The sequence below is a fragment of the Salvelinus fontinalis genome, chromosome 4, assembly GCF_029448725.1.
Source record: "Salvelinus fontinalis isolate EN_2023a chromosome 4, ASM2944872v1, whole genome shotgun sequence".
Taxonomy (NCBI): Eukaryota; Metazoa; Chordata; class Actinopteri; order Salmoniformes; family Salmonidae; genus Salvelinus; species Salvelinus fontinalis.
In genome coordinates, this window is record NC_074668.1 from 21,893,065 (window position 1) to 21,917,551 (window position 24,487).

The 24,487-nt window shown below is 44.2% G+C and overlaps 1 protein-coding gene across 11 annotated transcripts in view; it reads left to right on the forward strand.

Moving 5' to 3' along the window:
* The window catches only part of LOC129853338 (nuclear receptor corepressor 2-like), a 191,610-nt gene that overhangs the window by 142,454 nt on the left and 24,669 nt on the right, over nucleotides 1-24,487 (forward strand). For 7 of the 11 annotated variants that reach the window (XM_055919266.1, XM_055919277.1, XM_055919274.1 and 4 more), the window contains exons 18-24: nucleotides 6,050-6,192; nucleotides 6,389-6,527; nucleotides 8,860-9,274; nucleotides 10,820-10,943; nucleotides 11,374-11,611; nucleotides 14,940-14,987; nucleotides 15,348-15,515. In XM_055919266.1, the coding sequence (XP_055775241.1) occupies nucleotides 6,050-6,192; nucleotides 6,389-6,527; nucleotides 8,860-9,274; nucleotides 10,820-10,943; nucleotides 11,374-11,611; nucleotides 14,940-14,987; nucleotides 15,348-15,515 (1,275 nt within the window). The remainder of the gene's footprint in view (nucleotides 1-6,049; nucleotides 6,193-6,388; nucleotides 6,528-8,859; nucleotides 9,275-10,819; nucleotides 10,944-11,373; nucleotides 11,612-14,939; nucleotides 14,988-15,347; nucleotides 15,516-24,487) is intronic. The other 4 variants (XM_055919273.1, XM_055919276.1, XM_055919275.1 and 1 more) reach the window with 2 other exon arrangements.

Genomic DNA, 24,487 nt, shown 5'->3' on the forward strand with positions numbered 1-24,487 from the left:
AGAAGTCTGTTTACTTTTTACATGGCCTGTTTATTGTCTTTGACTGAAGATTACCCTGGCCTCGCCTGACCTGTGGGTCCTGCAGAGAGAAGGTGGCTGTGATTCTGCCTGTCTGTTTGCTGTGGTGTAGTTGTGTTGCGTGTGCTGCACACAGCTCAGTCTACAGCAGTGGTAGGTAACTAGATTCAGCCTCGGAGTGTATGGTCAATGGGCCACAACGTAGCTATAATAACTTGTACTCTGCAAATTGATCACAACTAAGCCCAATAAAATATTGTATTTGACAATAACAATCATTCCTTAGCTTGATTACTTGATTACTTTTTTTATGGGAATACTTGGGAACAGATTTCCTCAAAAACTTTACTGAAAAACTTTGGGGAGCCCCCCAGAAAACACCATGCGGGACGGTTTTGGTCTGTTTTGATGACGTGTCATGGATTCTCTGTATGATTTTCAGTTCTGGGTATGACTAATAACTGTCTTGTAATTCAGCAGAGCACTAGCCGATCTGTTGTGTAATTCTATTTTTTCGAAAGAAATTCCTTTATCACCATGAATGTGCTAGTGAAGGGAGAAATCCTATACAGCAGACACCCAGTCATTCTGTCTCGTGGTGTGGTGTTATTTCTCCTGCTGCTGGCAGTCTGCAGACTCAGTCTCGGGGTGCTGTTGTAATGACTGGCGCTGGCCCTTGAACATGGCCCTGAGTAGTAATCCTGCTTAATGTCTTCAACTCCATTCTCCCGCACTGGGATTAGTGGGCCGCTGCATCCCAGGGGATTAGTCCTGCAGCCCGGTGGGAGCTGGGCTTCTATGAAGGGCTTATGTAACCACAACCACAGGGCCCCTGTCCAGGGGGGAGGGGATCATTCACCCCCCCACTCCGCCATTGCTCATCAGCCAGTAACCATGCCTGCCAAAAGGGCTTCCCCCTCCACGGCTCCTCATATGTAGAGTAGCCCACCAGTCCCAGCCCCGCTCCCCTAACCCTGGCCTGAATGTAAATGCCAGCCCGACAGTCAAGGTGCACACTCCACTTCCAGGAGCTTGACCTGTATATGTTTTAAAGAGGCTTACATCTCCTCATGCTAATGTGTTTGTCCCCTTGTGCTAAAAAGATCTCAATAATGACATTCATAGCATGGCAGCATTTCAGCGTGGCAGTGCCAGGAATCCCCCATGGGATGGCAAGGCCACAAGCGTTGACGGATTGCCCTTGTCTTTCCTGGTCAAAAAGCCTGGCATCTTTAACAAGGGATTGTAGAACTTTGTTAAGTCTCCCTCCCTTGTTCTTGTATATCCCTTTTAGTGTGTGTGTGTGGTGTGTGTAATTAAGGTAGGATTCTATGCGCGCTTTAGTTGAACAATTTAGAAGCACACAAATACGTTTAGGAGCACAATTAATGTATTTTAGGGAGAGTTTTTATTATAAGAAATTATTAAAAGTTCATGAATAAAAGGTTTTGGGAGTGTGCCATGCTCAATCAAGTACAATGTACCCTCAAATATTTGAGTCACTTAGGTGAGAGAAAAATGTTCAGCTGCCCCTTTAAGGGGCAGGCCAGTTATGTGGTGGGACCAATCATTTATATGTACACTAGAGGACTGACAAGGGCAATGTTTTGAAGCCACCGCGCCTCCGTCTTGTCACTCATCCTCCATTGTAAAATATATATATATTTTGGAAGCAATAGAAATGCATTTTTAAATGTCTAGATTCATTTTTGACACATTTATTATATTACAGACACCTAAAAGCATACTTTTCAATTATGTTATTTGAGTGAAACATAAAAATAAAATAATATATAACATACTAATGTTACTGTCCCCGCTACAACTAAATACTTAAATACATGTAATTCTGTCCCTGAAACATTTAATTGAAATACTGTAGAATTCCATTCATTACTATGGAGGACTGCTCCTGCTGGGGAGTGCCAATATGGCCGACTGGTGGCTTCAAAGCTTCTCATCGGCCAATACGTTACATCACAAATACAGGGTATATATACATCATTGGGTGGGACGCCCAGGTCTGTCTGAGAGAAGATTCTCTGACGTCTCTTCCCTAGCAGTTGAGCAAGCTCAAACTAACATTGAAAAACAACTTAGTGTGTAAACAAACCCATGTAAATAACCAAGAAACGTGAGTCAGTCACGTTTAGTAGACTTTTGGGTAAATTCAACCAATTTCTATGCCTGTGCACTTTTAAAAATTCATCTTTCAGCACTTCACTCACAGTGCGCAGAGCGCCCAAGGCACTGTTGCTGCTCGAGGTGAGATATATGGGACTCTAGTTCTTTGTGTGATTATCTACCAGCAATTAAACAAAACGGCAGAAATACTTTTTTGCTGTATATCACAACTCGCACATATGCTCATACTTTACTTTTTCAGTACACACACATCTATTTTTAATGCGGAAATGCGATTAAAATGGTCGCACTGTAGAGCCAGGTAAGGTAGGGTGTGGGGGGAGTGTGTGTGTACTCACTCCTTGGCTAGTGTTTGTTATGTAAGTTCTCTAATCTGGCAGGCTTACTTGAGCAGCCAGGCAGCTGGATAATCGGGTCGCTCCCTCATGCCTGCTGTAGTACTGTACAGGTCCTTTTAAAGGTAGAGGTAGAGCTTTCTCTGCTGTGCTCTGGACTGTTGGAGTGGATCAGGCCAGAGCATTCTCCCCCCTTCCTTTCCTCTCGCGCTCCAAACTCTTTACTCTGGCCTCCCAGTCAGTGTCCTGAGATAGGAGGGGATGGCACAGGCCCAGATTGGCAGGAGCTGTGGAAGATTATTATTATTTTTTTCATTTTCGGCTCTCCCTTTCTCGGTGTTGTTGTAGACTGGAGAGGGGTCACATTCAGGATGAAAAGCAGGTCAGTCAGGAAAAATGTGAAACCCTTTATGCTTTCTCATGGTATCAACATCAACTCCCCCTTTCTCTTCCTCTCCTCCATTGTCCCTCTAGCTCAACTCCCCTGCTCTCACTCTCTCTCCTCTGTTTACCCTCAGACTAGCTGTGTATGTGTTAGAGAGAGAGAGTAAGCAAGCGAAAAAGAGAGACTGAGGGAGTGTGTGTGTGTGTGTGTGCTTGTGTGTGTGTGTGTGTGTGTGCAGCTCTGGCTGCTGGCAGTAAGAGTGAAAGAGGGAGGGAGGGAGGGGGAGTGAGAGAGGGGAGAAAAAAGGGAAAGATAGAGGAGAGATCAGATGAGGGGAGAGAGAGGCTGAGCACATAGCACCGCCCCACAGTCCCACTTTCCTGTGAAAGTCCTTTTAGACAGCAGCCATTGGGGAAGGACCTGGCGGAGAACAACGGACTAGCCCTGACGGAGAGCGAGCGAGAGAGTGTGGGAAGTGAAAGGGAGAGGAAAAAGCAAGGGAGAGGCAAGACGCAGAGCATGTGCTGTTTTGAGCATGTCAACCTGACACTGGCTCCAGTATCAGGCCAGCAGGAGGGGTGTGGAGGCTGAGCTGGAGCCTAGCTGTTTTCTTTCTCTTCCCCTCTGGAGTGGAATCACTACCTGCCTTCTCCACAGAGATCAGACTGCCGATAGTGTGATACAGACCAGGGGCACGAGGGACAGCTGGAGTGACAAGCACATGAGAAGGAGGACACTCACTAGGTGTTGATTGTGCCATCGATGGGAAGAGCTTTTATGGAAATGGACGATCGTAATTGGTTGATTGAGTTTGCCACCTGCTCTAGCTGAGCAGCAGCTGATTGGATGCCTGCTTCCTCTTGTGTGTTGCTCCACTGGCCAGGACCCGAGGCCGATGGAACTGGAGCTGCTTGGGATTGTTTCTGTGCTCTGGTTAAACTGAATGGACTGAATCTGTGAAAGTGAGTTGTAACAAAGTGACCCTTGACTTCCAGTGAATGAATTGCAGTGTTATTGCTTCAGGTTCACTGGGTAGAGCAAAGTGTGTGTGTGTTGGTGTGGCACGTAGCAGGGTGTCTGGCTGGACTTGTGTGCTCTGGGCTCAGTGGGCTGTCTCCCTGCACCCCGGGACAAGGCTGTAAAAGGTTAATAGGTGTTGATCACGTGTTCTTCTCTCTTGGAAAGAACCTGGTTGTTCGGCCCTCTCTCTCTCTCTTTCTCTTTCTGTCTCTCACATCTCTCCTGCTTTGCCTTCCACACCTGTAATGAATATTTAAAATGAAATACCCAGTCTAGTTTTAACACTTGATGGGTTGTACATTCACACAGGCCTGAGAGGGAATATGACAGTCAAGTTTTGGACTGAGGTAGTGTTTGTGTGTAAACAGTCATGTGAACAAGTAAGTACACCCTTTGGAAAGTGGTCTTTTTAAAAAAAAAAAATTATATTTGGACACATGGGTATTTGAGCTAAATTGCAACCACATTCATTGATGAAAGTAACCCAATTTAACATATAACACACACAAAAATGTACTTTGACAATGTTATGCAATTAAAATAAACAAAAATTGAATTTCCTCAAGCAGGAAAAATTAGGATCAGGTGCACCAAAACAGGTGCAAATGATTAGGAATTAATTAGAGAGTACCTTGGGAGGGTCCAGCCTTCCATAAAGATTAGAAACTTGGTTTGGTCTGAACCATATGAGGGTGTGGTAACACACCATGCAAATATCAGAAGACCTATCCGAGGCCCTCAAAAGACACAATTGATGACCATGAGTCTGGGAGGGGGTTACAAATCCATTTCCAAGCAATTCGAAGAACATCATTCCACTGTCCAACAGATCATCTACAAATGGGGAAAATTCCAGACCACTGGCAGTCTAGCTAGGACAGGGCGTCCCACCAAATTCAGCCTAAGAGATGACCGAAAGATGCTCATAAAAGTCTGTAAGAACCCCAGGGTAACATTAAGGGATCTACAGGCCTCTCTTGCCACAATCAATATCGAAGTGCATGAGTCAACTGTCAGAAAGAGACTACACAAACATGGCCTACATTCACTTGCTGTTGAGGTGGTACTTTTAACCTGTAGTAAACTTTTGTTGGGTAAATAAATAAAAGATGGATAGAAGATGGTGCAGGCCTGGTGCTTTGTAAAGTGTTGTCTTATCGTGTGGCTGTTAGATTGTTGTCCTACTGCCTCCGTTTGGAGATATTATCTTGGGAACACATGTCTAAAGTTTTTTGTCCTAGGAAGTTGTTGGGTCCATGCCCACTGATAACGGAGCGTGGCCTGGCCCACGAGAGTCTTTCCTCATGCCAGAAGCTGTCAGGCTGGCACAGGAAACAATTGGGCGTTGTAAGCTCCTTACAACGGCTACTGTTAATGAGCTGCCCTTAGCTGACTGGACACTCTGGGGGGGTGGAAGTAAAACACACACACACACGTTGGGCTTGTTCCACATTGCAACCACCACTGCAGGGGCCTGCCGACTGACTAATCACCTTGTATCATAAGTAGCTACTCATTATTATTTGTAGATCAATCAGTCACAATTTACCCACAATGCATCACGGATGCAGTCAATTCGAACTCTATCGCTCTCTCTCGCACACACACACACACACACACACACACACACACACACACACACACACACACACACACACACACACACACACACACACACACACACACACACACACACACACACACACACACACACACACACACACACACACACACACACACACACACACAGTAGCAGTGTGGTCCCAAGACAGGTTGATCTGTCTCAACTTTGGGCACAGCAGGGCTTCTAACCTTTTGTGTAAGGCACTATCATGTGGTTGACCGGGCAATGCACCAGTCTTTATCAGAATGACCCCAGCCCAGCGATGAGAATTTGTAATGTCATTAGTTAGATTGATATGACAGGTTTAGCTAAGGACAACACATGGTGTGATTATGCAATTTGACAAAACTGTTGAGCTGGAGGAGGGAGGAAGGAAAAAAATCTTGGACTCAACTGACAGATTTTTATTGACAGATTGTCGTTCTTCATGTAGTAAATTAGATTTAAATGATTATTCTATGTAATAAAGTCCTGGCTTGTCTGTATGTGCTGTAGTCTAATCCTTGTCCATGTTTCTTCCAGGTCTTCTCCAGTATGGTAGGAATTGGTCGGCCATCGCCAAGATGGTGGGCTCCAAAACTGTGTCCCAGTGCAAGAATTTCTACTTCAACTATAAGAAGAGGCAGAAACTCGACGAGATTCTGCAACAGCATAAAATGAAATCGGTAATGTCTCATCTTCCTTTCTAGAACAATTAAATGATTAACTCTTTCAAAGAAAACCTATAGTCTGACCTAGTAATGCACCTATCTTAGTGCAAGCCATTCCTCTGAGTTAGACAGCAGTAGGCACATTTACCTTGTGGTTCTCATAGTGTGTTGTTCCCAAGCTGCGGTATTTAGTGTGTTGTTTTTCACCCAGGAGAGAGAGCGTAAGGCGCGGCGTAAAGGCAAAGCTCTACAAAGTGAAGAGGCCAGCGCCCCGTCTGCTGCCGAGGAGGAGGAGATGGAGGGCTCCGGGGCCAGCGGCAACGAGGAGGAGGCCCCCGAGGATGGAGAAGGTAGGGACAACACACACACTACAATAATCAATGTCATAGAGGACAGGGAGCCATTGTCAGTATACCGTCCATAAGCACTGTCAGAATACTTCCATGAACTTGCAATCACTCATTCACATGGACTGATTAGAAACCAGTCATGTACACTTTGTTGAAACAAGTTTATGAAACCGTTTTCAATCAATTTGAAGGTTATGTTTTTATGATTACGATATGTGATGACAGTATTTCTTGATTAGAAATATCTGGAGCGTCTTGAGTGCTGAAGGAAGAATTAAGTGCAATATGGACTTTTAACAGCATCACAATAATGTCTGTGTAGAACGTGGAGTTGAATGCGATTCTGAGAATACAAAGACTGCAATCATCAAAATGAGATTCTAACCATGGGTGCATGGGAATTCAAAGCACTTGGCTGAGACATTCATTATTTAGATAAATACTTTTTTGCTCTGTAACAAATATTTCCACGCGTGGTCTACATACCAACATCTGCATTTTAATTCTAGAATCTTCTTTTGGATCCTGGCTGATTGCTCATATTACTGGTAGACTCATTTAAATACCCTGGGTTGATAACGGCCCCTCAACTCACTTTAGGCCAAATTCACACTACTGTTAACTGTTATTGCTCGTCGTTTCTAGTATATTAGTAACCATGGAGAGCTGTGGAACCTTGGCATCTCAATAGCTCAGTCTTTGCATCTAGAATCAATATTTGTGGAAATACTTCAACAGATTTTGGCAAAATTCCTGGTGATTTTGGTATTTTTGACCCAAAACTAAAATGACAAAAGTGCATTTAGAAAGTATTCAGACCCCTTTACTTTTTCAACATTTTGTTATGTTGAACAGTTATTAAATTAATTTTTAACCTCATAAATCTACACACAATACCCCATAATGACAAAGCAAAAACATTTTTCTTTTTTATCCCCCAGTCCCTGCCACTGAAAAACTTTCTCACAGAATGATGCTGCTACCACTATTCTTCACTGTAAGGATGGTGCCAGGTTTCCTCCAGACGTGACGGTTGGCATTCAGGCCAAACAGTTCAATCTTGGTTTCATCAGAACAGAGAATCTTGTTTCATGGTCTGAGAGTCCTTTTAGGTGCTTTTTGGTAAACTCCAAGTAGGCTGTCATGTACCTTGTACTGAGTGGCTTCCGTCTTGCCACTCTACCATAAAGGCCTAATTGGGGAAGTGCTGCAGAGATGGTTGTCCTTCTGGAAGGTTCTCCCATCTCTACAGAGGAGCTCTGTCAGAGTGACCATCGGGTTCTTGGTCACCTCCCTGACCAAAGCCCTTCTCCCCCGATTGCTCAGTTTGGCCGGGCAGCCAGCTCTAGAAAGAGTCTTACTGGTTCCAAACTTCTTCCATTTATGAATGATGGAGGCCACTGTATTCTTGGGGACCTTCAATTCTGCAGAAATGTGCCTCGACACAATCCTGTCTTTGAGCTTTACAGACAATTCCTTCGACCTCATGGCTTGGTTTTTGCTCTGGCATGCACTGTCAACTGTGGGACCTTATATAGACAGGTGTGTGCCTTTCCAAATCATGTCCGATCAATTTAATTTACCATAGGTGGTCTCCAATCAAGTTGTAGACAGCTCAAGTATGATCAATGGAAACAGGATGCACCTGAGCTCAATTTGGCGTCTCATAGCAAAGGGTCGGAATACTTATGTAAATAAGGTATTTTTGTTTTTTATTTTCAAAAGGCCTATTTTCACTTTGTCATTATTGGGTATTGTGTGTAGATTGAGGGGGGAAAACAATTTTATTTTAGAATAAGGCTATAACCTAACAAAATGTGGAAAAAGTCAAGGGGTCTGAATACTTTCCGAATGCTACATATTGCCGACCCCTGATGTAGTAATTTGTTGATATACCTAGTCTCAGTTACCAGAATAGAGCTGGGAAGTCCCAGGGTATTTCCTCCACATTCAAAATTGGTTTTGTGTTCTCCCTCATTGTACAGTGAAAGCCAATTAGGTGGAAAGTGGCACTTTGAGAAATCTGGTTTTAGAGAAAGATGGGGCACAAGAGAGAGGGATGTGAAAGAGGACGAGGATTTTACATGATAGCAAGATGGCACCGATAGACATGGTCGCCCTGTTCATGGCTCCTAAGCAACTTTGCTGTATTTTGTTTTATTACTGCACTGTTGGATTTTGCTACACTCGCAGTAACATCTGCTAAATATCTGTATGCGATCAATAACATTTGATTTTATTTTGATTTACTAGATTACTACTCAGCTAGGCAGCCGATGTAATATCTGCGGTCTTCCATTCTTTATCTGTCCTTCTCGCTCTCCTTTACCAGGTGGTGCTAACAACAGCTCTGACACAGAGAGCCTGCCCTCTCCGCGTTCCTCTGAGGACAGCAAGGCCAAAGAGGAGGGTAATGGCAGGGCCAAAGCTGGCTCAAACTCTGGGGACAAGGAGGCCTCAGGTTCCCACATGGGCCAGGGAGGAGATGAGAAACCCCCAGGAGAAGTGGGAAAGGCCATCAAGCAGGAGGTGAAGACAGAGGCAGAGGAGGGCAGCAAGGAGCAGCCAAGCGAATCCACAGAACGAGACATGAAGCCCCCCACTGCAGATGCAGAGGAGAGCAAGAGCTCATCCAAGAGCTCCAAGAGGGACCATGGGCCCAAGACGGGCTCCCACGCAGACAGTGACTCTAGTGCCACCTGCAGCGCTGACGAGTTGGAGGAGTTGGACAGTACAGAGAAGAACAGGTGGGGGCTCAGGGCTGAGTAGGGGAGGGAGGGTTGCATTTGGGGGCTCAGGGCTGGGGGGTTTGCATTTGGGGGCTCAGGGCTGGGGGGGGGTTCATGTGAGGGCTCAGGGCTGGGGGGGTTCATGTGAGGACTCAGGGCTGGGGGGGGGGGGGGGGGGGGGGGGGGGGGGTTGCATGTGGGGGCTCAGTGCTGGGTGGGGGGGGTTCATGTGAGGGCTCAGGGCTGGGTGGGGTAGGAGGGGTTGCATGTGAGGGCTCTGGGCTGGTTGGGTTGCATGTGAGGGCTCAGGGCTGGGTGGGGGGGTTATAGGTGTGGGCTCAGGGCTGGGGGGGGCTGTTCAAATGTTATTTATCACACACACATTTTTAGCAGATGTTATTGCAGGTGTAGTGAAATGCTTGTGTTCCTAGCTCCAACAGTGCAGTAGTATCTAACAATTTACAACAATACAAACAAATCTACAGTAAAAGAATGGATATTAGGATAAGCAATGTCAGAGTGGCATTGACTAAGGTGGGGGGGGTTCTGGATTCCCCACTGCAGCGAGACCTACATCTGGACTGGGGAAGGGAAGAGGGGAAGAGTGTCACTAGTGTTCTTCTGTATAGCCCTAAGATGTCAAGCCATTTGTGGCCAATACTCTACAACAATCATCAACATAAACTCCATCTGCCTTTGTGAGTGTGTGCATATGTACTAGAGCTGGGTGATATGTACAAAAACCTTTTAACGATAACTCTAAAGATATGTTTTTAACATTAATGTGCACACAGTTACTTTTTCATATTACCCTTAAAACCACCGCTACTACAACTTTAAATGCTGAAAATCAGTTGTCCTGTTAGCTGTTGCCTATATTGACAGACTTCACCTTTCTCTTCACCATCCAACAATATTGTTCTAGTATAGGCAACTTGTCATTATCAATATCAGTAAAATGTCCTCATTTTGTATGTACCTGCGTGCTTCTGTCTGAGTGTGTTTGCCTGCAAGCACAAATGTGTGTGTCAAAGATGTGGGCTGACGGCTTGGGGGAGTGGTGATTCGTCCTGCAGTGTTTGCATGGTATTTGTTCTGTTTTTTCCATGACAGCAGACTGCATGTATTGGCAGAGCCTAGGGAAACGTTGCCCTCTGTGCCAAAGCAAACAATGGGAGGGAGTGTGTGTGCTCCCCAGTCTCTTGTCTGTGTGTGTGTGTGTGTGGCAGAGTATCTTTGTGAGTTTGTATGAGTGTATCTGTGAGTGGGGGATGGGTGGTAATGCATGTGGGATGGAAACACAATCAGAACCTCTGCTCTCTTTGTGTTTTCATAGTGCGAGGTTCTGCTCCAGGTCAATCTGTGTTTATTGGGAAAGTAAATAAGAGAATCTGGGCTGTGGCCATATTAAGGAATGCGTGGGACATCCATTGGCATGCTACTGAATGGGGAACTCTGTGTTCTAGTTACTTCTCTCTCTTGCTCTCTCCTCTACTTCTCTTTCTCTCTCTCTGTCTGTGTCTCTCTTTCTCTCTGTGTCTCTCTCTTTCTCTCCCTCTCCAGGATGACGTCTTCCAGCCGTCCCAGCCTGCTGAACTATGCCCATGATGGGGTCATCTCCTCCCCCCTGCAGAAGCCCATGGACCTGAAGCAGCTCAAACAGAGGGCTGCTGCCATCCCCCCTATTGTGAGTCTTACCACTTTCTGTGTGAGTCAGTGCATCCCACGCCAGGGCCACAGCCTGTATCTTTGTCTCCTCCATCCTTGGAAAGCATATGGAAGCCAGCCAGGTAGAATCAGTAACAGATAAGTCCTTGGATTAGTCCAGCCTGGTCATTCTACCCCCTAGTGGTATTAAGGCCAGCCCTCCTGTAATGACAATACTGCTTCTTACACAGATAACAGCATGGCGAGTAAAATTATGAAGTCCTATCATATTTGTATTAGATAAGCAGGCCAGCTGGAGGAGAGGGGATACATTGACCCAGAGGAGAAACAAGATGCCAGGCATTAGGGAAAATAAGAGGAACCGGGTCATTAGATGTGGGATCTCCCGGGTGTATATCGTTTGTATGTGTATCTGTTGCTCACCAGGCTTCTCTCTCCTGTGTGTGCAGATGCCCCAGATGCCGGATGGTGGACCTCGGTGCGGGTGTAGTAAGGCTGAGCTGCCCCCTCATGCCCTGGCTCTCTACCAGCAGCAGATCAGCATGGCTCATGGAGAGTCCTCCCAGGAGGCCAAGCAGCATGCCGGTCAGCCCAGCAAACAGCACGCTTACCCATCGCAGGGAGACCCCCATAACATCAGCAGCCCCCGCGTCCACCCACGTAGCCCCTCCGCCAGCGACAAAGACGGTACGAACATCAGCCCTCTCTCTCCCCAGCTCCTCTCACCCTCCTGCTCAGTCTAAAGACAACTCCCTCCTACAGCTAAACTGTTACTTTGATTCTACGTTGGTGCTATTGTTTAGAAGCTCCTGGTAGCTCTGGATGATTCCATGCTTACTTGAGGACTCTGTCAGTTCCACAGTGTGTTGTCTAAAGTGCAGGTATTGATCGTTGGGCTCACAGTCAGGTATAACCATGCAGCGGGATCTGTGTAAAGTTCAGTCTTTGATATCATTGTGGAGTTGTGCTCCATGTGAGTTACTAGACCTATCCAGTCCTAGTCTTATTTAGAAGTTAATTAGCAGATGTTTACACAAAATTCTCCACTGTTGAGCTGGAGTTATAAATAGTCAGACAGGCATGGAGGACTGAAGAGTTTCCATCTGGGGATTCGAGCTGCATGGACATAGGGCTGGGCGGTATACCGTTTTTTGCGATATACCGGTATTGATGCACGGACCGGTGTGGGTTTTTACTTTACCTTCTATAACGGTATTAGAATTTTTGGATTGTTAAATGTGATACGCAGTGTGTGACGTCCATTTTTATAATTTACTTCGCTACTTGAGTCATCTCTCTCCTCTCTCTCTCTCTCTCTCTCTCTATGCCGCTTTCCACACAGACCTAGCCCCGGCTCCTGTCACTCAAGGAGAACATTTGATGTTCCTTGACCACGAGACACTTGCGTTCAGCCTGCAAGGTCAATGCAGCATATGCAACAATGTTGATGACAATGATGCAGTTGTCACTTTGCTTCTTAATATAAATCTACCAGCATTCTATAATTACACTATTAGTTTGTGTTTCTTACATCTGCAAACAGCTAGTTTGTCTTTTCTTAGCAAGTTGTTCCCAAATCTTGTGAGCCGCTGATTGTTAGCCGCTAAAGCTAATTGCTAGCTAGCTAATAAATGTACTGAGTAAGAGCAAACGTAGCTAGCTAATACAGCCTGATAATAATAGTGATGGTGTAGACCTAAATCAGCATGTTTGTGCAACAGTATCTTCGAAATCGAAGAGGAATACACAAAGAAAGAATATGTTAGCTACATGAAGTAGCCAAGAGAACATTAAATGTAGCCAAAGATTATAGGGTCACCTAGGAAACGCCTAACGACACTTTTGTTCCTACCCTGTCATAATAACTCCTCCCTGGCATTTTCGTTAGTTGTCATGTCAAACAAATTATATTCTAACTATATAACTAGAATAGACATTCTATTTCCATGATTCCAACAGTTAACCCAAGTATTTTGCTCTAAATTGCAAGTCATATTGCATCATTTGGTTAAAAATAAGGCCCAGATTGCTTGCTCATATCGTGCAGCCCTAAATGGCAGTGTGGAAATGATGTCAAATGCAGAAATTGATTTTAAAAAATGTGTTGAATTGAACAGTATAAAACAATCAGAATAAAGACCCATTGAAATCACTTAGAATGTACAGTTGAAGTCGGAAGTTTACATACACCTTAGCCAGATACATTTAAACTCAGTTTTTCACCATTTCTGACATTTAATCCAAGTAGAAATTCCCTGTCTTAGGTCAGTTAGAATCACCACTTTATTTTAAGAATGTGAAATGTCAGAATAATAGTTGAGAGAATTATTTATTTCAGCTTTTATTTATTTCATTACATTCCCAGTGGGTCGGAAGTTTACATACACTCAATTAGTATTTGGTAGCGTTGCCTTTAAATTGTTTTAACTTGAGTCAAATGTTTTGGGTAGCCTTCCACAAGCTTCCCACAATAAGTTGGGTGGATTTTGGCCCATTCCTCCTGACAGAGCTGGTGTAACTGAGTCAGGTTTGTAGGCCTCCTTGCTCGCACACGCTCAGTTCGGCCCACAAATATTCTATGGGATTGAGATCAGGGCTTTGTGATGGCCACTCCAATACCTTGACATTGTTGTCCTTAAGCCATTTTGCCACAACTTTGGAAGTATGCTTGGGGTCAATGTCCATTTGGAAGACCCATTTGCGACCAAGCTTTAACTTCCTGACTGATGTCTTGAGATATTGCTTCAATATATCCACATAATTTTCCTTCCTCATGATGCCATCTATTTTGTGAAGTGCACCAGTCCCTCCTGCAGCAAAGCACCCCAACAACATGATGCTTCCACCCCCGTGCTTCACGGTTGGGATGGTGTTGTTCGGTTTGCAAGCCTCCCTCTTTTTCCTCCAAACATAACGATGGTCATTATGGCCAAACAGTTCTATTTTTGTTTCATCAGACCAGAGGACATTTCTCCAAAAAGTATGTTCTTTGTCCTCATGTGCAGTTGCAAACCGTAGTCTGGATTTTTTATGGCGGTTTTGGAGCAGTGGCTTCTTCCTTGCTGAGCGGCCTTTCAGATTATGTGAATATAGGACTCGTTTTACTGTGGATATAGATACTTTTGTACCTATTTCCTGCAGCATCTTCACAAGGTCGTTTGCTGTTGTTCAGGGATTGATTTGCACTTTTTGCACCAAAGTACGTTCATCTCTAGGAGACAGAACACGTCTCCTTCCTGAGTGGTATGACGGCTGCATGGTCCCATGGTGTTTATTCTTGCGTACTATTGTTTGTACAGATGAACGTGGTACCTACCTTCAGGCATTTGGAAATTGCTCCCAAGAATGAACCAGACTTGTGGACGTCTACAATTTTTTCCAGATTTTTTTCTTTCTTTTTCCCATGATGTCAAGCAAAGAGGCAGAGTTTGAAGGTAGGCCTTGAAATTCATCCACAGGTACACCTCCAATTGACACAAATGATGTCAATTAGCCTATCAGAAGCGTCTAAAGCCATGACATCATTTTCTGGAATTTTCCAAGCTGTTTAAAGGCACAGTCAACTTAGTGTATAAACTTCTGACCCACTGGAATTGTGATACAGTGAATTATAAGTGAAATATTCTGTCTGTAAACAATTGTTGGAAAAATGACTGTGTCATGCACTAAGTAGATGTCCTAACCGACTTGCCAGAACTATAGTTTGTTAACAAGAAATTTATGGAGTGGTTGAAAAACACATTTTAATGACTCCAACCGAAGTGTATGTAAACTTCCGACTTCAACTATATGTGTTGCCACCCTAGGGTCACGCATTACTCATGAAGCAAATTTAGAACTTTTATTATTAAAAAACATAAAATAGCGTTAAATACTGTCATATCGTCAATTTAAAATAAATCAGTGATATAATATTTTGGTCATATCGCCCAGCCCTACATGGACATATGTACGCGTGACTGTGTGTGTGAGTGTGATGTATGTGATCAGCTGCAGTATGTCTGTGTCCCTGCAGAGCTGGAAGGCAACGAGAGGTGGCTGCAGACTCTACTTCACGGATTACGTAGGTTAACACCCCGCCCCACCCCAATCTATCCCTAACTCATACCCCTTCGCCCAACACACACCTAGCTAAATTCACTTCCTCAGTGGGATTTGATTGTGTGTGTAACACTATTACAAGGTTTGGCAGTGTGTGCTGTGGCTGTGTGGAGCAGCATTGCTGTGTGGCTGACTGCGCAGACGCTGCCTGGCTGCACTCCTTGCTATGATGATGATGATAGTAATGATGATAGTAATGACGATGATGAGAAGGAGAATAAAAAGCTAGCGCTGACCAAGGGATGGTTCTCAGCTTCCAGAAAGATAGCAACTACCCCCCATCCCTTACCGTTTGTCTGTGTGTGTTTATCCCGTCTTGCAGATAAGTCCCGGGCCTTCTCTCCTCATGGTGACCCTAAGAAGCAGGCGGTGGGGCCAGAGGACCTGAGGGCCACTACACTGGGCCGGCCCGTCATGTCCCCCTACCCAATGTCCCATCGAGACATGGCCAAGCTCAGCCACGACCAGCACCTACTCCACTACAACTCCTGTGAGTCCCACTTAGGGCTGTTACGCTGACTGCAGTCAAATTCCACGTGACCGTTTAGTCGTGGTAACTAGGCTTCTCCAAGCTCTGATATGTGAGTCAGTGCATGACTGCTGTTGGTCATTATTGGCCTCCCAAATGTGCCAGTCCCTGGTACCCAGCACCCTAATCTATGGATTTCACTTGACTGGGCAGGGGTGGAGCCATGGGCCTGGGAGGACCCACTGTGGAGCCAGGCCCAGCCAATCAGAATTTGTTTTTTGTTTTTTTCACAAAAGGGCTTTATTACAGACATAAATACTCCTCAGTTTCATCAGCTGTCTGGGTGGCTGGTTTCAGATGATCCTGCAGGTGAAGAAGCCGGATGTGGAAGTCCTGGGCTGGCGTGTTTACATGTGGTCTGCAGTTGTGACACCGGTTGGACGTATAGCCAAATTCTCTAAAATGACATTGGATAAAATGCCTTAGGATAGAAAAAAAATGCCTTAGGATAGAAAAATGAACATTACATTCTCTGGCAACAGCTCTGGTGGACATTCCTGCAGTCAGCATGCCGATTGCATGCTCCCTCAAAACAGACATATGTGGCTTTGTGTTGTGTGACAAAACTGCACATTTTAGAGTGGCCTTTTATTGTCCCCAGCCCAATGTGCACCTGTGTAATGGTCATGCTGTTTAACCTGTTTGGGGTGCAAGCCCGACCTCGGACCGAAAATGACACCCCTGCAGAGCGCGAAATTCAAAATCTATTTTTTTAAAATATTTAACTTTTACACATTAACAAGTCCAATACAGCATTTGAAAGATAAACATCTTGTCAATCCAGCCAACATGTCCGATTTTTTAAATGTTTTACAGAGAAAACACCACATATATTTATGTTAGCTCACCACCAAATACAAAAGTGGACAGACACGTATGAATTATGATTATGAAGTATGAATTATGATTGAAGTAGCATGCACAACCAACCGAAATAAACTAAAACCAACCTAAAGAGCCCAGAAAAAACGACCTCAGATGACAGTCATATAACATGTTACACAATAAATCTATGTTTTGTTCATAAAAAGTGCATATTTTAGCTATAAATCAGTTTTACATTGATGCTACCCAAAAATGCTAATACATAGCTACAGTCTGAATCCAGCCGGGAGTAGCCAGAGAAAATACATACACCAACGTCGGCTACTAATTACACCTCATAAAACATTTCAGAAAAACATATGGTGGATAACTAATGAAAGACAGATATCTTGTGAATACAGACAACATTTCCGATTTTTGAAGTGTTTTACAGCGAAAACACAATATATCGTTATATTAGCTAACATCATAAGCTAGCATAAGGCAGCATTGATTCTAGTCAAGCGCTAGCCTAGCATAGTTAGCAGAGTTAGCATTCAACAGTTCGACATATATATGAAAAAGCATCCCAAATTGGGTCTTATCTTTCTTGGTACTCCATCAGAATGTTGTAACGGGGTCCAATGTCCAGTAGAGTCTTTAGTTGGGTTCCAGAACGAATGATTTCCCTCTTTGGTTAGCTAGCACGGTAGCATTGCTGCGCCAGAAAGCGTTTCTTCAAAAAATTATTCCGTCGTTTCACATCTAAAGTCCAGAATAAATTGCAATAATATAATTAAAGTATATTGAAAAAACACACTTTAGGATGATTTTGTGACATGTAGCAAATAATATCGTAGTCAGGCATCATATTCAACGTTATCTACCTTGTTCCAGAAGCCGAGATCAAATTATCCTTCGCGCCCGGATTTTTATTTTAACTGCGCAGGTCTCACAAGAAGTTCTGTTATTCAGTCCAGGGAAGAGATATTCGACTCCTTTCAATTCTCACTTCCGCATTACAGTCTGGCGAACGCCTCTGACGTGTCCCTATGGTCATAAGTCAAATGGCCTTTTATAGAGAAGGTCTTAAAGAGACACATCGCATTTTGGGAAACTCAATTCGGCTGGGAAAATGGCTGTAAAAATATTTCTGTTCGACTTAGAGAAACAATTCAAACCTTTTTAGAAACTACAGACTGTTATCTATCCAACAGTAGTAAATATATGCATATTGGAAAATAAAAAGTTTCTTAGGAGGCCGTTTGAAAATGTGCACACATTTTCCAGTTTTTTCAATATTCAGCGTGCAGCCCAAACAGGTTAATCAGCTTCTTGATATGCACACCTGTCAGTGGATGGATTATCTTGGCAAAGGAGAAATGCTCACTAACAGGAATGTAAACAATTTTGTGCACAACATTTGAGAGAAATAAGCTTTTTGTGCGTATGGACAATGTCTGGGATCTTTTATTTCACCTCATGAAATGTGGGACCAACACTTTACATGTTGCGTTTATGTTTTTGTTCAGTTTATATTCATTTATCAACTTTCCTAATATTAAGCACATTGTTTCGCTTTACAGCAGGAGTATAGCGTACCTGGCAGGCATGAAAATAAACCACGGGAAAAGCTATTTAAGTGCTTAGATGACATACATTTTTTACCCCCATGACCCTGTTCTGAGACAAGTGCATGATAATGGTCCATTCTAAATCAAAACTAATTTCACACACACACTGCCGTTCAAACGTTTGGGGTCACTTAGAAATGTCCTTGTTTTCGAAAGATAAGCACATTTTTTGTCCATTTAAAATAACATCAAATTAATCAGAAATACAGTGTAGACATTGTTAATGTTGTAAATGACTATTGTAGCTGGAAATGGCTGATGTTTAATGGAATAACTACATAGGTGTACAGAGGCCCATTATCATCAACCATCACTCCTGTGTTCCAATGGCACGTTGTGTGAGCTAATTTTATTTTTATTTATTTTTTCACCTTTATTTAATCAGGTAGGCCAGTTGAGAACAAGTTCTCATTTACAACTGCGACCTGGCCAAGATAAAGCAAAGCAGTGCGACACAAACAACAACACAGTTACACATGAACAAACATACAGTCAATAACACAAAAGAAAAGAAAATAGAAAAATCTATGTACAGTGTGTGCAAATGTAGAAGATTAGGGAGGTAAGGCAATAAATATGCCATAGAGGCGAAAATAATTACAATTTAGCATTAACACTGGAGTGATAGATGTGCAGATGATGATGTGCAAGTAGAGATACTGGGGTGCAAAAGAGCAAGAAGATAAATAACAATATGGCGATGAGGTAGATGGGTGTGCTATTTACAGATTGGCTGTATACAGGTACATTGATCGGTAAGCTGCTCAAACAGCTGATGCTTAAAGTTAGTGAGGGAGATCTCTCCAGCTTCAGTAATTTTTGCAATTCGTTCCAGTCATTGGCAGCAGAGGACTGGAAGGAAAGGTGGCCAAAGGAAGTGTTGGCTTTGGGGATGACCAGTGAAATATACCTGCTGGAGCGTGTGCTACAGGTGGGTGTTGCTATGGTGACCAGTGAGCTGAGATAAGGTGGGGCTTTACCTAGCAAAGACTTATAGATGACCTGGAGCCAGTGGGTTTGGCGACGAATATGTAGCGAGGTCGCAGTGGTGGGTAGTATATGGGGCTTTGGTGACAACTTATGGCACTGTGATAGACTACATCCAATTTGCTGAGTAGAGTGTTGGAGGCTATTTTGTAAATGACATCGCCGAAGTCAAGGATCGGTAGGATAGTCACTTTTACGAGGGTATGTTTGGCAGCATGAGTGAAGGAGGCTTTGTTGCGAAATCGGAAGCAGATTCAAGATTTATTTTTGGATTGAAGATGCTTAATGTGAGTCTGGAAGGAGAGTTTTACAGTCTAACCAGACACCTAGGTATTTGTAGTTGTCCACATATTCTAAGTCAGAACCGTCCAGAGTAGTGATGCTAGTAGGGCGGGCGGGTGTGGGCAGCAATCGGTTGAAGAGCATGCATTTAGTTATACTAGCATTTAAAAACAGTTGGAGGCCACGGAAGGAGTGTTGTATGGCATTGAAGCTCGTTTGGAGGTTTGTTAACACAGTGTCCAAAGAAGGGCCAGATGTATACAGAATGGTGTCGTCTGCATAGAGGTGGATCAGAGAATCACCAGCAGCAAGAGCAACATCATTGATATATACAGAGAAAAGAGTCGGGCTGAGAATTGAACCCTGTGGCACCCCCATAGAAGACCGCCAGAGGTCCGGACAGCAGGCCCTCCGATTTGACACACTGAACTCTATCTGAGAAGTAGTTAGTGAACCAGGCGAGGCAGTCATTTGAGAAACCAAGGCTATTGAGTCTGCCGATAAGAATGCGGTGATTGACAGAGTCAAAATAAACTTTTGAAGTATGCTTTGGGGTCAGTGTCCAATTGGAAGACCCATTTGCGACCAAGCTTTAACTTCCTGACTGATGTCTTGAGATGTTGCTTATCCACATAATTTTCCGGCCTCATGATGCCATCTATTTTGTGAAGTGCACCAGACACTCCTGCAGCAAAGCACCCCCACAACATGATGCTGCCACCCCCGTGCTTCACGGTTGGGATGGTGTTCTTCGGCTTGCAAGCATCCCCCTTTTTGTTCAGGGATTGATTTGCACCTTTCGCACCAAAGTACGTTCATCTCTAGGAGACAGAACGAGTCTCCTTCCTGAGCGGTATGACGGCTGCGTGGTCTCATGGGGTTTATACTTGCATACTATCGTTTGTACAGATGAACGTGGTACCTTCAGGCGTTTGGAAATTGTTCCCAAGGATGAACCAGACTTGTGGAGGTCTACAATTTTTTTCTGAGGTCTTGGCTGATTTCTTTTGGTTTTCCCAAGATGTCAAGCAGACACACTGAATTTGAAGGTAGGCTTTGAAATACATCCACAGGTTACACCTCCAATTGACACAAATTATGTCAATTAGCCTATCAGAAGCTTCTAAAGCCATGACATCATTTTCTTGGATTTTCCATGCTGTTTAATGGCACAGTCAACTTAGTCTATGTAAACTTCTGACCCACTGGAATTGTGATACAGTGAATTATAAGTGAAATAATCTGTCTGTAAACAATTGTTAGAAAAATTACTTGTGTCATGCACAAAATAGATGTCCTAACCCACTTGCCAAAACTGTAGTTTGTTAACAAGAAATGAAAACAAGTTTAAATGACTCCAACCTAAGTGTATGTAGACTTCTGACTTCAACTGTAGGTCTATACAAGTTTGTGTCTCGAGTGTATCCCCATTTGAAGAGGGGGATGACCGCGGCAGCTTTCCAATCTTTGGGGATCTCAGACGATACAAAAGAGAAGTTGATCAGGCTAGTAATAGGGGTTGTATCAATTTCGGCGGATAATTTTAGAAAGAGAGGGTCCAGATTGTCTAGCCCAGCTGATTTGTAAGGATCCAGATTCTGCAGCTCTTTTAGAACATCAGCTGTCTGGATTTGGGTGGAGGAGAAGTGGGGGGGGGGGGGGGTTGGGCAAGTTTCTGCAGGGGGTGCAGAGCTGTTGGCCGGGGTCGGGCTAGCCAAGTGGAAAGCATGGCCAGCCATAGAAAAGTGCTTCTTGACGTGATCGATTATCGTAGATTTATCGGTGGTTACAGTGTTTCCTAGCCTCAGTGCAGTGGGCAGGTGGGAGGATGTGCTCTTATTCTCCATGGACTTTAGTGTCCCAACACTTTTTGGAATTAGTGCTGCATTATGCAAATTTCTGTTTGAAAAAGCTAGCCTTAGCTTTCCTAAGTGACTGTGTATATTGGTTCCTTACTTCCCTGAAAAGTTGCATATCGCGGGGGCTATTCGATGCTAATGCACATCGCCACAAGATGTTTTTGTGCTGGTCAAGGGTGGTCAAGTCTGGGGGGAAGCAAGGGCTATATCTGTTCTTAGTTCTACATTTTTTTGAATGGGGCATGCTTATTTAAGATGGCGAGGAAAGCACTTTTAAAGAGCAACCAGGCATCCTCTACTGACGGAATGTGGTCAATATCCTTCCAGGATACCCGGGCCAGATCGATTAGAAAGGCCTGCTTGCTGAAGTGTTTTAGAGAGTGTTTGACAGTCATGAGGGGTGGTCGTTTGACCGCGAACCCATTACGGATGCAGGCCTTAAGTCAGTAATCGCTGAGATCCTGGTTGAAGACAGCAGAGGTGTATTTAGAGGGCAAGTTGGTCAGGATGATATCTAAGAGGGTGCCCGTTGTTATGGATTTAGGGTTGTACCTGGTAGGTTCCTTGATAATTTGTGTGAGATTGAGGGCATCTAGCTTAGATTATAGGACGGTTAAGCATATCCCAGTTTAGGTCACCTAACAGTACGAACTCTGAAGATAGATGGGGAGGCAATCAATTCACATATGGTGTCCAGGGCACAGCTGGGGACTGAGGGGGGTCTATAACAAGCGGCAATGGTGAGAGACTTGTTTCTGGAAAGTTGGATTTTTAAACGTAGAAGCTCGAATTGTTTGGGCACAGACCTGGATAGTATGACAGAACTCTGTGGTAGATTGCAACTCCGCCCCCTTTGGCAGTTTTATCTTGTCGGGAAATGTTGTAGTTGGGGATGGAAATTTCAGGATTTTTGGTGGCCTTCCTAAGCCAGGACATCAGGGTTGGCGGAGTGTGCTGAAGCAGTGAATAAAACAAACTTAGGGAGGAGGCTTCTGATGTTAACATGCATGAAACCAAGGCTTTTACGGTTACAGAAGTCAACAAATGAGAGCACCTGGGGAATGGGTGTGGTGCTGGTGGCTGCAGGGCCTGGGTTAACCTCTACATCACCAGAGGAACAGAGGAGGAGTATGATAAGGGTACGACTAAAGGCTATAAGAACTGGTCGTCTAGTGTGTTCGGAACAGAGAGTAAAAGGAGCAGATTTCTGGGCGTGGAAGAATAGATTCAAGGCATAATGTACAGACAAGTGTATGGTAGGATGTGAGTATAGTGGAGTTAAACCTAGGAATTGAGTGATGATGAGAGAGGTTTTGTCTCTAGAGGCACCAGTTAAGCCAGGTGGGGTCACCGCATGCGTGTGGGGTGGGACAAAAAGGCTATCTAAGGCATATTGGGCAGGGCTGGGGGGCTCTACAGTGAAATAAGACAACAATCACTAACCATAACAGCAATAGATAAGGCATATTGATATTAGGGAGAGGCATGTGTAGCCGAGTGATCATAGGTTCCAATTAGTAGCAATACGTGATTCGGAGCCGATTCAGTAGTCTCAACTACGCAAGGCGAGCTGGAGACACGGCGATTCAGACGGCTAGCGGACCGGGGTTGCAGATAGGCCTTCGGTGACATCGCAACGGAAGAGCCTATTGAAACCACTTCGGACAAATACGTTAGCAGACCAGTCGTGATGGATCGGCAGGGCTCCGTGTCGGCAGTAAAGGGTCCAGGCCAATTGGCAAAAGAGGTATTGTAGCCCAAGAATTGGCTGGTGGACCTCCTTGGCTTGCCGGGAGATGGGTCTAGCTCAAGTCTAACTGGTGCTTGCTTTGGGACAGAGACGTTATCCAGGAGTAGCCACTCAGATTGCAACTAGCTAGCTGCGATGATCCGGTGTAGAGGTTCAGAGCTTGTGGTAGGATGTGGTAGAGAAAAAGCAGTCCGATATGCTCTGGGTTGATATCGCGCTGTGCAGACTGGCAGGTATTGACCGAGCTTAGGCTTACTGGTGTCCGAGTTAACGGTGAAGACCGCTAGCAGTGGCTAACTGACTGCTAGTTAGCTGGCTAGCTTCTGATGGGGTTCCGGTTTTAAAGTATAAAAATAGCAGACCCGTACCACATTGGGTGAGGCGGGTTGTAGGAGAGTATATTCAGTCCGTAGATGGAAAGTGAGATTAAAATATATACGAAATAAAAATGAGGTAAACAAAAATTTCACGGGACGGGACAAGACAAAACACACGTCCGACTGCTACGTCATCTTGGAACCAAGTTTATAATTTTAAAATGCTAATTGATCATTAGAAAACCCTTTTGCAATTATGTTAGCACAGCTGCAAACTGTTATCCTGATTTAAAGAAGCAATAAAACTTTCCTTTTAGACTAGTTCAGTGTCAGAAGCATCAGTACTTATGGGTTCGATTACAGGCTCAAAATGCCAGAAACAATTAACTTTCTTCTGAAACTCGTCAGTCTATTCTTGTTCTGAGAAATGAAGGCTATTCCATGCAAGAAATTGCCAAGAAACTGAAGATCTTGTACAATGCTATGTATTACTCCCTTCACAGAACATCGCAAACTGGCACTAACCAGAATAGAAAGAGGAGTGGGAGGCCCAGCTGCACAACTGAGCAAGAGGACAAGTACATTAGTGTCTAGTTTGAGAAACGGACGCCTCACAAGTCCTCAACTGGCAGCTTCATTAAATAGTACCCTCAAAACACCAGTCTCAACGTCAACAATGAAGGCGACTCCGGGATGCTGACCTTCTTGTTACAAAACTCACACTCATTCTTATGTTTAATAAATGTATTGTATAGTGTGTGTGTGTGTGGCAGGCTTACAATGATGGCAAAAAAACAACATTTGAGAGTGCGAGAGCGGGTACGCAGCTGGAGGTTGAATGTTTGAAGGGGTACGGGACTATAACAAGTTTGGGAACCACTGGCCTAGCCCATAGGCCTATATGTTTTGATAAGGTTTGTATCACAACTAAAGTGGCCAAAACTAAAATTAAGCACATTAATCCGCTTTACGACCAGTGTAGAGCCTAACTGGCATACGTAGGCGGCATGTGAGTTTCAAGTTTGGGGAAGATAATTTTCACTGTAAAAATGCAACTTTTATAATGAAGAATTACATGCATAATTGCGTTTGCGGTCACTTTGGAGAACAGTGTTTCGCTGCTAATTGATTGCATTTTGGAACATTCGCGCTTATGCCTACTGCCGTGTGCGCATTGCTGCACAAATAATGTCAAGAAATAGAAATAGCCTTATAGTTTATCAACATTTGCTGGATCGAATCCCAGAGCTGACGAGGTAAAAATCTATTGTTCTGCCCCTGTGCAAGGCAGTTAACCCAG